We start from the raw sequence: 13052 nt of genomic DNA on the forward strand, positions 1-13052 counted from the left end.
AGCACCGGTACTACAGTCTTGTTTTAGATCTTAGGGTGTTCAAATTAACGATCCACACCGTTAAATATGATCTAGGATATATGAAGTTCTTAGAATTAAAATTTTAGTTTTTTTCGACATCGTTTACTTAGTAAATAAATTATGTCAAAATAGATTGTGAAAATTGAATAATCTTTAAAATTTGAGCATAGGACTTTTAAATTCAAGATCAAGAATATTAACCTTAATATAGATAGTTTAAGTATTTTCTATCAAAATTTGAAGAAGTTTAGATTCTTCTATACCATTAAACTCCAAACTCGCCATAATAGCCATTGAAAATTGACAATTTTGAAATAGTTTGATCATAAAGTAAACTATGTCGAAAAAATATAAAATTTTATTTCTAAAAACTTTAAATACCCTAAATCAATTTTAACGGTATGGATCGTTGATTTGAACACCCTAAGATCGAAAACAAGACTATAGTACCGGAGCTCCGGTACTATATATATATATATGAGTGCGGCTAGGATGCTTATGGAAGCACGGAGGGCTCCGTGCTTCCACTTTGTTTTCGATGTTCGGACTTTCGAATCGACGATCGACTCCGTTAGACTTGATCTAGAGTATTTGAAGTATCTAGAAAATAAATTTTGCGATTTTCCGATATCATTTGCCTAGTGATCGAAGTGGCTCAAAATCAACGGCTGAAAATAAAAATCTTACAAAATATGATGATATGACATTAAAATTTTAGATCAAAGTTATTGATCTTGTTTTATATGGTATAAAAAATTTTCTATCAAAATTTCATGTGATTTGGATATTTCTACACCGTTAAACTTGCAACCGGCTCACCCACGACCATTAAACTTATTGATTTTGAACCCTTCGATCACTATGCAAATGATATCGAAAAAAGCACAAAATTTATTTTCTAGGTACTTCAAATACTACTAGATCAACTCTAACGGAGCCGATCGTCGATTCGAAAGTGCCGAACATCGAAACAACTTGAAGCACGGAGGCTCCGTGTTCCATAAGCATACCAGCCCACTCATATATATATATAATTATATATATATATATATATATATATATATAGAAATTAGGCTACTATACTATCTATAGTACCGGAGCCCCAGTACTATAGTCTTGTTTTCGATCTTAGGGTGTTCTAATTACGAATCCACACTGTTAAATATGTCTAGGGTATATGAAGTTTTTAGAATAAAATTTTAGTTTTTTTCGACATCGTTTACTTAGTAAATAAATTACGTCAAAAATGGACGGTGGAAATGAATAATCTTTAAATTTGAGCATAGGACTTCAAATCAAATCAAGAATGTTAACCTTAATCTAGATAGTTTAAAGTAATTTCTATCAAAATTGAAGAAATTTAGATTCTTCTACAGTTAAACCCAAACTCGCCTAGTGCTATTGAAAATTGACAATTTTGAAATGGTTTGATCATAAAGTAAACTATGTCGAAAAATATAAAATTTTATTTCTAAAAACTTTAAAATATCTTAGATCAGTTTTAAACGGTGTGGATTGTTGATTGAATACCCTAAGATCGAAAACGGGACTATAGTACCGGAGCCCCGGTACTACAGATAGTATAGAGACTATATATATATATATATATAATTGAGCTCCTATGCTTTTAAAGTACCAAGTTTATTATACTTGTAGATTTTTAGGCCATTGATAAGATATATGCGGTTAGGATGATGTGGCCTCTAGGTTGAGTGGGTGTTGGTTGAATGGTATAATAATGGTTAAAAATGATCCGAGGAGTAGATCTAACGGTTAAAAAACTTATAAGCACCAAGCAGCTAGAATACTATCAGTAGCAAACGGGTTCCGTTGCCACCCATCTGTTTTCGATGATGAAGCCTCAAATCGAACGATGCGCCACCGTTGAACATGATCTATACCACTTGAAGTATTTAGAAATCAAATTTCAAATCTTTTCGACATCATTTGCCTAATGATCAAAAGGTTTCACAATTTGTAATTTTAATGGTTGATATGAGGCGTTTTCTTGTTTAACGGTGTAAATATATCCAAATTAATTGAAATTTTGTTAAAAAATTTTTTAAACTATTTAAAACAAGATCTATACTCTTGATCTTGATTACAAGACTCCTATCATCATTTTTTAAAGAATATTCATTTTCAGCCGTTCATTTTTGTGTCCACTCGATGGATAAGAGAACAATATCGAAAATATATGAAATTTGATTTCTAAACACTTCAAGTGGTATAGATCATGTTTAATGGTGCCGATCATCGATTTGGAGGCTCCATCATCGAAAATAAATAGGTGGCAACGGAGCCCGTTTACTATCGATAGTATTCTAGCTCAACTCTCTCTCTCTCTCTCTCTCTCTCTCTATATATATATATATATATATATATATAGAATTAGGCTGGAATACTATTAGTAGTAAAACACTCTTTTTGCTATCAAGTTTTAACCCTTGGATGAAAAATTGTAGGGTTAGGATGATATTAGTCACTAGAGTTGAGTGGTCCCCCTAGGGTTGAGTGGTCCGCACTGGGTTATAGCATTTAATCCAATGGTTAGAAATGATGAAAAGAGTTGATCCAATGACTAAAAAACTAGTAGCAATAATGGAATTTTGCTACTCATAGTAGCCCAGTCCAACTCATATAGCTACTATACTATTATGAGTATTCGAGCCCTCATACTCATAAGTTGTTTTCGATGATGGAGCTTCCGAATCGACGATCCACTTCGTTAAATATGATCTAAAGTATTTGAAACTTTTAGAAAATAAATTTCGTAAATTTTCGAAATCATAATAAAGTCCATCAAGCGGGCATAAAATGAACAATCAAAATTGAACGACATCCTAAAAAAGGATGATCGGATCCTTCAATTCAAGATTGGAGTTATTGATCTTTATCTAGGTAGTGAAGAGAATTTTCTATCAAAAATTCAACAAATTCTGATTCTTTTACACTGTTAAACTAGCAAGTATCCCATGCCGGCCATTAAAAATTGTCAATTTTGTGACCTCTTGATCGTAAGGTAAATAATATCGAAAAATTATAAAATTTGATTTCTAGAAGTTTTAAATGCTGTAAATAACGTTTAACGGTATGAATATATAATGTAAAAATAATAATTAAATATTTATGACGTCATGGTGACGTCATTAGTTCAGTGACTGTTGATCCAATAATATTTTCAGGTCGCTGTTTAACTCAATTTTTAAACTTTTTATTTTATAATGTCTTGAACTATAGCCAACTATTCTAAATAGTGACTACTGAACCATACGTGGAAAAATCCCCACCTTTGGATAGGTGGGATGTATATTATACATCCCTTTACGGACGTTTGCGTAATGTTGCTCATTCAATTGGAAAAAAGCTATTTGTACATCCCAAAAAAGGTGTATAATATACACCCCACAGATATAGGGTGGAATGGACTTTACTAATTACGTCAATGTGACTAGCAAAAGAGTCCCCACCCTTGGATTGGCATATACATTATACACCTCTTTATGAATGTTTATATAGTATTGCTCTTCTATTTGGAAAAATCTATTTGTACATCCCAAAAAGAGTGTATAATATACACCCTACCACATAGAGTGGGATGGCAATGTGACTAGTGGAAAAGTCTCCATCGTTGGATGGATGAAATGTACATTATAGACCCTTTTTGGATGTTTGTGTCGTATTGCTTCTTTGTATGCCGTTAGTTTCACCTTATGTCCCCAACCTTTACTGTGTTTTTTTTTTTCAGTACCAAATTTTTTTTTCTTCTTGAATTAGATCCCCAACTTTCTTCAGATTCATGATTTACTGAGTTCAAGTCTCACCCTTAACATAGTTTTCAAATGCCTTAAAACGACAGCAAACTATTCTGAGCTGTAGTTGTTGAGATATTATTACAAGTTTTTAATTTTACAGGGTAGGTTTGAAATGGCCCCTATAATCTAATGTGATTTTTTTTTTTTTTTTTTTTTTTTTTTTTTTTTTTTTTTTGCAATGATGCAAAAATAAAAGACATTTATTATTGACTTCATTTATTCAATTTGTTTTTGGTTAATTGCACCAATTAAAGGTATTTTTAATGGGGAGGCTTAATTGAAACAAAAATTAAAGATTACAATTACTGTCTGCAAAAAAAGGAAATTGATGTGCAAAAGAAAATTTTCTTTAGTACATAAGATAGAAGCTTTTGATGGGCTAGCATTATATGACTTAATGGAATAAGCTGTTGCAAATAAAACTTTCTCTAGCAGTTGACCAATNAATCTAATGTGATTTTTTTTTTTTTTTTTTTTTTTACCCCTTTTATTTGTTTGAGACCAGAGATTAGTAAATGGCCACAGCAAAGGAAACGTAATAACATCATATTAAATTGATGTGCAAAAGAAAATTTTCTTTAGTACATAAGATAGAAGCTTTTGATGGGCTAGCATTATATGACTTAATGGAATAAGCTGTTGCAAATAAAACTTTCTCTAGCAGTTGACCAATCAGTTAGAACACATGTTAAAAATAGACATTTTGCTCCATTTTTTACTAGAAGGAACTTTGAACTAAATTAGAGATTAAATCAGTAAAATCACTAGCAAAATGAGAAAATTCATAGAGTTCACTGGATACAAAAACTTAAGAAAGATCGATAAATGTTTCAAAAACCCGCGTCAACAAAATGTCTCATTTGTAAAGCATCATTGATGAGAGAAGACAAACTATCAAATCCTTAAGCAATCTAATAAATTCCCACCGACAGATCTCGGCCGCTCGCGTATATGTTGAGTGGTTAAGTAGTTACCTGCAAGCTGGAAATATGCCATCCTCTAGGTCAAAAAGAAAGTATGACAATTAAGCCAAGAGTGATTCTACCGTCGATATTACCACTGAAATTTACAGGTCAACCATGGATTCCCCCCATCGACTCTATGGAACGTAATACAGGATCCGAAGTAATACAGTAGTAGTAGGAGTCCACCGATAAGAACTTCGCCAATTAAAATGCAATGCTGCCTTATGAAGTCAACCAAGTAGGAGATTGAAGGGTAGATAGTTGATCGGATTTGATAGAGGACAATCACAGCTTTGTTATGCCAGGTTTTGAAGAAGCGATTTCTTCTAGTCGTTTCCACATGGCCTCACGTTTCGATTTTATTTCCTGGTCTTTGATTTCGTCTTGCTTAAACTTTTCCAAGCACTCATTGAAAAGCTCGGAATCGTGATCGGAGAAGATCTTGCGAACATTCAATGTTAGGCTCTGAACAGCCTGGTTCCAATGACCCCTTGCGTTTCTCTCCAATGCCGGAAAGATGATAGGTAGAATCGCCTTAGAGTTTTGCTTAATCAAGTTCTCAATATGATCATTGTTCCACAAAAACAATGCCCTCTCTGCGACCTGCAAAACGGCAGCAAGCAAAGATGATTGTTCCTATGTCAAACACAACAATACCATACTACTATTTGGTTCCAGTTAATAACGAGTAATGAATAGCAGCTATATTAAACATAATATGATTATAAAGATCAACGATTCATTAGGGAAATCAGTAACTCAGAAAACAAAACTCTTTAGCACCAAAAATTTCTTAATCCTTTTAAATCATTCTTGTTCAGCATTTCAGCAGCAAATAAATGTAGAGAATTCAAACACAATACAGCATGTGCCAAACGTAAATGTGCTGCCTTACTTTTTAACGGTATCAGCTGAAAGCAAACAAGATTTGACCCCTGTGACATCCTTTGTCAATGAGATTTGTTGGGTTCAGCAGGTCTCAATCGGTTTAGGCCAGTAGTGAACTCCAGATGATTCACATAGGTTTTCCGACTAACTACGCTTAACATGACTTTTAGAACCATCATTTAAGATTATAAACTGGATACTCATTTGGCACTTGAGCATTTGTGTTTCATTTCAATCTAGTTAACTCGAAAATGTTAGCATATCAGATATTATATATGTCTTCACCATACATTGACTATTTGTAGCTGGAGATGTCATGATAGTATAGCATCTAATGTGCCAATTATTAGTTGTTTCAATTGTGCTTGTATTCTGTAGTATCAGAAGACAAAAATTAGACATACGGTGTAATGTAATTGCCATATCAATTATGTACAATCTAAAGCTCCTACTTTTTCCGCACGGTTTACACCCCTGATTTTTTTTTCATTTATCCTTTCTCTTTTCATTATTATATTTGGAAAACTGCAGACCACCGGAACATTTCATTTTGATCAATGACCCAAACTAAGTTGACCTCTATGTTAACTTTTTTCTAGATTATAGAACTATTATCTGAAAAAATGTAGCAGTAAAGCTAAATATTGGTCATCGGTAACTCCTTATCTCAGTGTCCACGTACTTTCACCTTTATCTGATTTCATTGCATAGAACTAAGTATAAGTGACGAGTTCTTACATACCCAACAAAGAAGCACATTTATTTTGGCTTCAGAGAAATAGTTAGGAAGCACTAGCTAGACGGTCATAAAATCCAAGGCTGCACTTATTTTAGGGACTGTTCTCCTGGACAAACCGAATTATTTGGAAAAATCCAAGAACGACAATTCCAGCCTCTCGAGGAATCTTGCCATCCCCAACTTTATCCTCCTCATACCTATAATAGTTCCAGTTACGCATTATTCCTCCTCACCCCGGAAACAAGTCCGTCCAGTTATCCAGCCATCATTACAGTAGTCCCAACAATGATTACAACAGTTATCCCAAAAATAGTAGACCAACCCAAGGATTACAAAGGCTCCCACGGTAAAATTATTGCCAAAATCAAACTGTGTCTACAATAAAGTTCTATAATGCTCCCATACTTGGTTCCCTCAGACTTCTCATGGATGTTTGTTGCATGTACTATCACATATTCTCATATCCAACTTCCGATAATATTTATATTGATTTTGCCACATTCATGTAACTTGAGATTTCTTTCACCATTTCTTGACCAAAAATTAGCATTTCAGCAATACAATTCATGTAGCCAACGTAACTTCAAAGAAAGTAGGTAATTCCTTAACTTGCTGGCCTAGTCGCCAGGTGATTGTCCAAGCAATAAATACAGAGTTGCTTAATCATACTTTGAAATTATGTATTACTATGAGATGATGCAGTTCCTCGTAAACTAGCATTGACATGTTTCATGGATCCTGAGTGAGTAACTTGCACATTTATGAAAGTAGAAGAATGAGACTAGCTCCGGGTGTTAAATGTTCAACTTAAAAGTCCGAGGATCAAAATGAACTTTAACTAGATGTTCAGGGAAGAGTAGTGAAATTTACCCTAAAAGAAAATAATTATGTAGGCGGAAAAGGGCTGAATATTTTCATATAGAACAAAGCTAACCCTCAGGGCTTCAACTCTCCAATATTGTTCCAATCCTATATCTCCTAACTAAAACATATGCATTCATCCCTTTTCATCTGAAAAGACTCAAAACTTCCACTCCTAACACATTTTTTGACATCCTTCAAGTTTGCAAAAACATGGTTCTGATGCAAAAGAACGAGTAAAATCAATATGCCATTACAAACAGGAAGCAAATTTCAAGAATTGCAATTAATAGTCCAAAAATGTAGATATAGAGCAACAAACTTGCAGGCATATAGAAAGAAGACACAAGCTCAAAGAACTTTTCATGAATTTGGCATGAGAAAATGTAACCAGCAGCAAATGTGACGAGATGTTTGAATGCATCAATCTTAGATGAATTGGGTAGCACATGAAGTTAGAAGCATGTGATGCTGAGACTTTCAGATCCTTGGGGGAAATGCAGATATAGAATGATTTCTGATGAAGCAGTTAGGATGATTGAGAACAACCGTGCAGAGCTTGTGAATAAGTTTTGTAAAGGCTAATTTGATCAAGCATGACTGGTGTTGATAGAAAAGATTGCCAATAGGCAACAGATTGCCATTACGAGTCAAAGGAAGCAAATTACAACAAGAAAGGAAGAAAAACTATGTGGCAGCAAGTCAATGCTGCCACAAATATGTGATGTAATGCATGTGAGACAACACTTGGTATGAGAAGTGGTGTCGCCTTAACTCATAGGACTAAAGAAAAAAAAAAAAGAACCGAACCTGCAGTATAAATCATTTGGAGTTCGCTTCAGGAATCATTTCACTTCATATAACTTTGTTTCAAGCAGAATTCTTTGTCAAATCAAATTCAATAATGTCTTCTCTTGGTACGTCCACACATCATATTTTCTATTAGGCCTAGTTTGGTATTGCGTTTCAAAAAGCACCCGACTTCTTATGCTTCGAAAGACCCAAATAAATCCCAAAGCATTTTCAATCTTTCCTCTTCCCATGATATAAAATTGCAGTCATAACTGCCACTGGAAAAGCATAAAGAACCTTCTGCTTGAATAAAACAGTCCGCTTTGCTTGCACACTATTTGGTCTTCATTGATTCCAACGCATTTCCTTCTCTTATTTTTTTTTGGAAAAAGAAAACATTTCGTTTAATTTTCATTCGATCACACTATTTGGCATTCATCGTGTTTAGAGTCTAGATTATTTCAATTTGAGTTTCTGCAATCAATCTGCTTTAGATCATTAGATGTCACTTCTAAACTAGTGCGGAAAAAATTGTTTAACTCTTTAGTTTGCGACTACCATCTAGACCCCAAACAATCATATCTTAGGCATCTCAGCAACGGAAACTCCCAAAAAAGTTGTGCGCGCATTCTATGGTGAAGCTTTAAGGGTAGCTGTTATTTTGTCACTACTAGAAACATCAATCTACCAAACACTGAAGAGAAGCTCATATAGTTCGCAAGCTAAAATGTCCTCTTATTATCAAAAAGGAAGTACTATATATTCCTTTCCCCTGCATGCAAAGCAATAGCAAGTAAAAAATTGTAATAACGATATGGCTTAGACAACATCAAGGAATTAACATAAGAACTTAGAACTACTATTTTGATCAAGAAATTTCATGTTGCAAATAAAGTAATTGTGCATGTCAGCAACTTCCACATGGATAGCCAGTGAACAAAAACCTACAAATTATCTGGTACATAATATAAAAATCCTTGTAGGCATTTCTAAACACATGGAGAAGTCATGGAAAAGAATGAAATTCAGCCTTCACCAAAACCAATCCGAAGCGACCATTGTGATGAAGTTCATAAAAGCTCAAAATCCATCAATCAGGCACTTTGAATTAATTTACCAGAAGGAGCAGTTCCTTTGAGGTTTAAGTTGCAGCTATTGAGTCAACTAGGCTCTCTCAGTGGAAGGAATCAAATTGAGGCTTAAATTGCCATCTGGTAGACTCATTTGCTGAAACAACACATTGCAGTTAACTAATGATACCTAGAAATGCCAGGGCTGTGTAAACGGGTGAGTGTGCATACAAATTCGTGAGTCTTTGTTCCATAAGAAAAGGGCTGAATACTTGAAATTACATCTTCATGTAGGAGTTGAATTGCATCCTCAAACTTTAGTCAGTTTGAGGCATCTCAGAGAACGGCAAATATAGATGTTTTGCCTTTAAAAGGTTAGCACGCTCATCATATCTAAGCATGATCATTAATACCTTAAACCTTTCCAAAGTCAAGAGTGAAGCCATCTAGTCAACAATCAATTTGTTAAGATTGAACTAAACCAATATTTTGCGAGCATCAATCTACCATGTGGACAGCTTTCTCAATAAGGCAGCTTAATGCAAAACTCCGCCAGAGAGAGGTAAGAGAAAGGAGAGAAAGATTCAACATCTGATCAACTTATAGAGTGATGTTTGATGGCAAATGAGAAACAATCACAAGGCATAGCAACGTGATTAAGCAAAGGAGAAGGATATAGCAGTGCAGGGGATGCGGAACAAATAAAATGACAGGAATAAGAAAGAATAGTGGGTAAGAGAGATCCAGAGAGGGCTTGGATGGAATAACATTAAGGACCATGGAGAGTAGAGAGGATGAAAAGAAGATGAGAGAGGAGGATTTATAGACTGAGAATAAGGGACAAAAGAAATGGAAGGGAAAAGGAGGAGAGGAAATAGACGAAAAGAGTTGAGAATGAGCTAAGAAGCCAAACGATTAGAGACTAGGCCAAGATCTTGGTTTTCCGTGTAGTTTACACTTTGACATTTGTTCCTATAATTATGAATGGCAAAATATTAACTAGACTAGATGGCATAGTTAGGTCCAGAATAATGATTGGACCACCCAACCATGTTCAACAAACAACGGCCGCAGATAGCTATACTTATTTGGTAACTGAACATTCAGACAATCAAATGGAATTTACAATGTTTCTTTACGGTTTGGATGGGAAAATATTCCTTTCCAAATATTTAGATCTCCACAGTACTTTTGTTTCAAAATCAAGGTGTAGCAGCATAAAGCATTGTACTAAAATAATCATCATGTCTAGACTTACCTAAACCAAGTAGTGTTACCTAAACTCCGTATAACAAAGAATTTGCACAAAATACAAAATTGCATGCATTAGGCTTGATAAAAGTAAAAAAGAAAATGATAAAAAGAAGCAATTTAAAAAGGTTTCAGTATTCAAAAGTTGAATAATATTTTCAGAACAAAATTTACAAAATCAAATTGTATGGCATGAAAGAACATAAAGCAATGTGCCATTATCAAATCCATTTAAGAATCAAAAGAACTCATTAGGAATTTGACATACAAGATAGAGCTGTGGAAGTAAAAGCATAGCAAGAATGAAACAAACCAAAAAAAAGAAAAGTTTAGCAGCAAGATAAATTAAATTTAGATGAACAAAAGGTTTCAAACCTGAAAATGAGAACTACTTAAGCAGCGCGCAATCCGACGGAACAGGGGAACCATACAACGCTGAAATTCTGCAGGTTGAGTTGCTTCTAGAACCTCCTCCAGCTCACCTAAGAACATCACTTCCTTTGAACTATTCGTTATAGGCCAGTATTTCAATAAGCCTCTTATAACAGTGTCTGCAAGCTTGCAATCTTTCTCAACAAATTGCGTGATGCAATATGACAACTGCTGATGGTACATAGATATGCACTTTGGCTTGTGAAGTGGAATTAAAGCCCGGACAAGAAAGAGCTTATGCTCTTCCTTGAGCGGAAGAGCAAACCCATTGATTATACTTCCCAAAATTTCCAATAACTCCGCAATTCCATTATGCTTTTCCGTCTCGAAAATAAACCTGTAGAAAATGTTGTTGATCGCCTTCCTGATAAACGGACGATGAACCATGAATTTACCGTAGATCCGGTGGAGAGTTGTCTTTAAGTACTCTCTTTCTCTAGGGTCTTCAGAATCAAAGAGATCGAGCAACCTGAGAACGAAGGAGTGATCAATGTATCTCTTGGCCAACTTGGCATCTGTCTGAGGCGACATAACGAATCTCAAGAAGAACTCGTAGACATATTGCAGGTGCGGCCATGCGGGGTCCATTATGGGTTCTTCCTCTTCCAAATCGAAGCCTTCGATGGCCTTATTTTCCCGAGGAGGAGAAGTGAGGCTCCTAAATAAGTTAATCGACACCATCTTGGTGATCTCTAGCATGGCAATCTCCGTAAACTTACCGTTTACAGAAGCAACATATTCGACAAGCTCCGAAAGCGTCTGCCGCTTCACTTCCTTCTCTTTGAGGTTCTTCGTAGGATCAGTGAAATCAAAGACGGCGCAGCACAAATTCAGCTTCTTGATGAACACACTCTGCTTTTCTGAGCTCGCAACGTCCCTAAAGTTCGGCAGTGCTTCATAAGAAGGAGATACCAAAAGCCCGTTCGCCGTCGAATTGATAATTTGCGGGTCTTTGCCGAGATGAGATAATCCATGATTTGAGACATAGGGGACTGAATTGTCCATATTGCTGCTAGCCTTTCTATTCAACAAATCCCCACTTTTCGGAGCAGTAGTAGAAGAATTCGACGGCTGATCAGGAGCCCCCCCTACTATCGATTCTCGGCTGTCGCTGGACTTCGACGGCTTCCGAGGGAGCCGCCCCAAGAAGTGCTTAATCATAGTGTGTGCAAAACAACCAAAGAAGAGTTACAACACTCACAAGCAAGATTTTTTTTTTTTTCTTTTTTCTTTTTTCTTTTGATGAATCAAACAACTCCACCCCCAATCTTAGAAAGAGGGATCTTCTCCAATCCAAGAGAGAAGAAATGCCTTAAAATGATCCCTTTTCACTACTTTCCTAATCATTTCCAAACCCTCCCCACCCCCCACAAAACATAAAATCCCTTTTATAACATTCCAAGAATTCCCTTCTCCCTCATATTAAGGAACAAATTCTCAACCCACTCAGACCAAGAACTTGTGATCAAACAACAACCCACCCAAAAGATGCCCCCCCCCAAAAAAAACAAAGAGAACTCATCTTTAAACTCAACATAATGGATCAAACAAAACAACTGCAACTCAAGAACCAGATACAGATCAAGGAAATGAAGAACACCCAGATGGGATTTGTGGAGATTTAAACCTTTTCTGTTACTTGGGGATCAGATCTTTCTCTTTTGTGCTTCTCAAATCTTGAAAAAAATGGTGGCCTGGCAGGAGGAGGAGGACGACGATGACGAGGAGGACGGAGACGAGACCTTGTTTGCACAGCTTCGTCGAAGGAGCAGCCCAAAACAAAAGAAAAAGGACTACTTTTTTTTTCCTTTCCATCTATTATCTGAAATAGCTTTTTCTTTTTCCACCCACCCTTTCTTTTGTGAGCTGTGACTGGTGGTTAATTAATTAATAATTAATAATTAGTTGTTTATTAATGATATATAAATTTAAATATATATCTCTCTCTCTAATCTATGGGCCAACAAACTTTGCTTTTCACGGACACTCGTTTAATTTTTCATTATATTTAAAAATATTATATTATTAGTAATAATAAATTCTCGATGATTCAATTAAATTAATATAATTGGCTAAATCTAAACTTATTTTTTAAATCATTATAATTAAGTTTTACTGTCCAAGTTAATTGGTTAAATAATTATATATCGCTGATATAGTAATAATGTAATAATATCATTCATCGATGACGCAATAATTACAAAGTTACGGCATTACT

The 13052-nt window shown here is 35.2% G+C and overlaps 1 protein-coding gene across 1 annotated transcript; it reads right to left on the reverse strand.

Moving 5' to 3' along the window:
* Positions 4577 to 12668, reverse strand: LOC109726423 (serine/threonine protein phosphatase 2A 57 kDa regulatory subunit B' theta isoform-like). The gene is made up of 2 exons (XM_020255999.1): positions 10778 to 12668; positions 4577 to 5404 (listed from the first exon to the last, which is right to left on the reverse strand). Exons 1-2 carry the CDS (start codon positions 11993 to 11995, stop codon positions 5087 to 5089), a joined length of 1536 nt encoding a protein of 511 aa, XP_020111588.1. The 5' UTR covers positions 11996 to 12668; the 3' UTR covers positions 4577 to 5086.

This window comes from Ananas comosus, linkage group 21, assembly GCF_001540865.1.
Source record: "Ananas comosus cultivar F153 linkage group 21, ASM154086v1, whole genome shotgun sequence".
In the NCBI taxonomy this organism is placed as follows: domain Eukaryota; kingdom Viridiplantae; phylum Streptophyta; class Magnoliopsida; order Poales; family Bromeliaceae; genus Ananas; species Ananas comosus.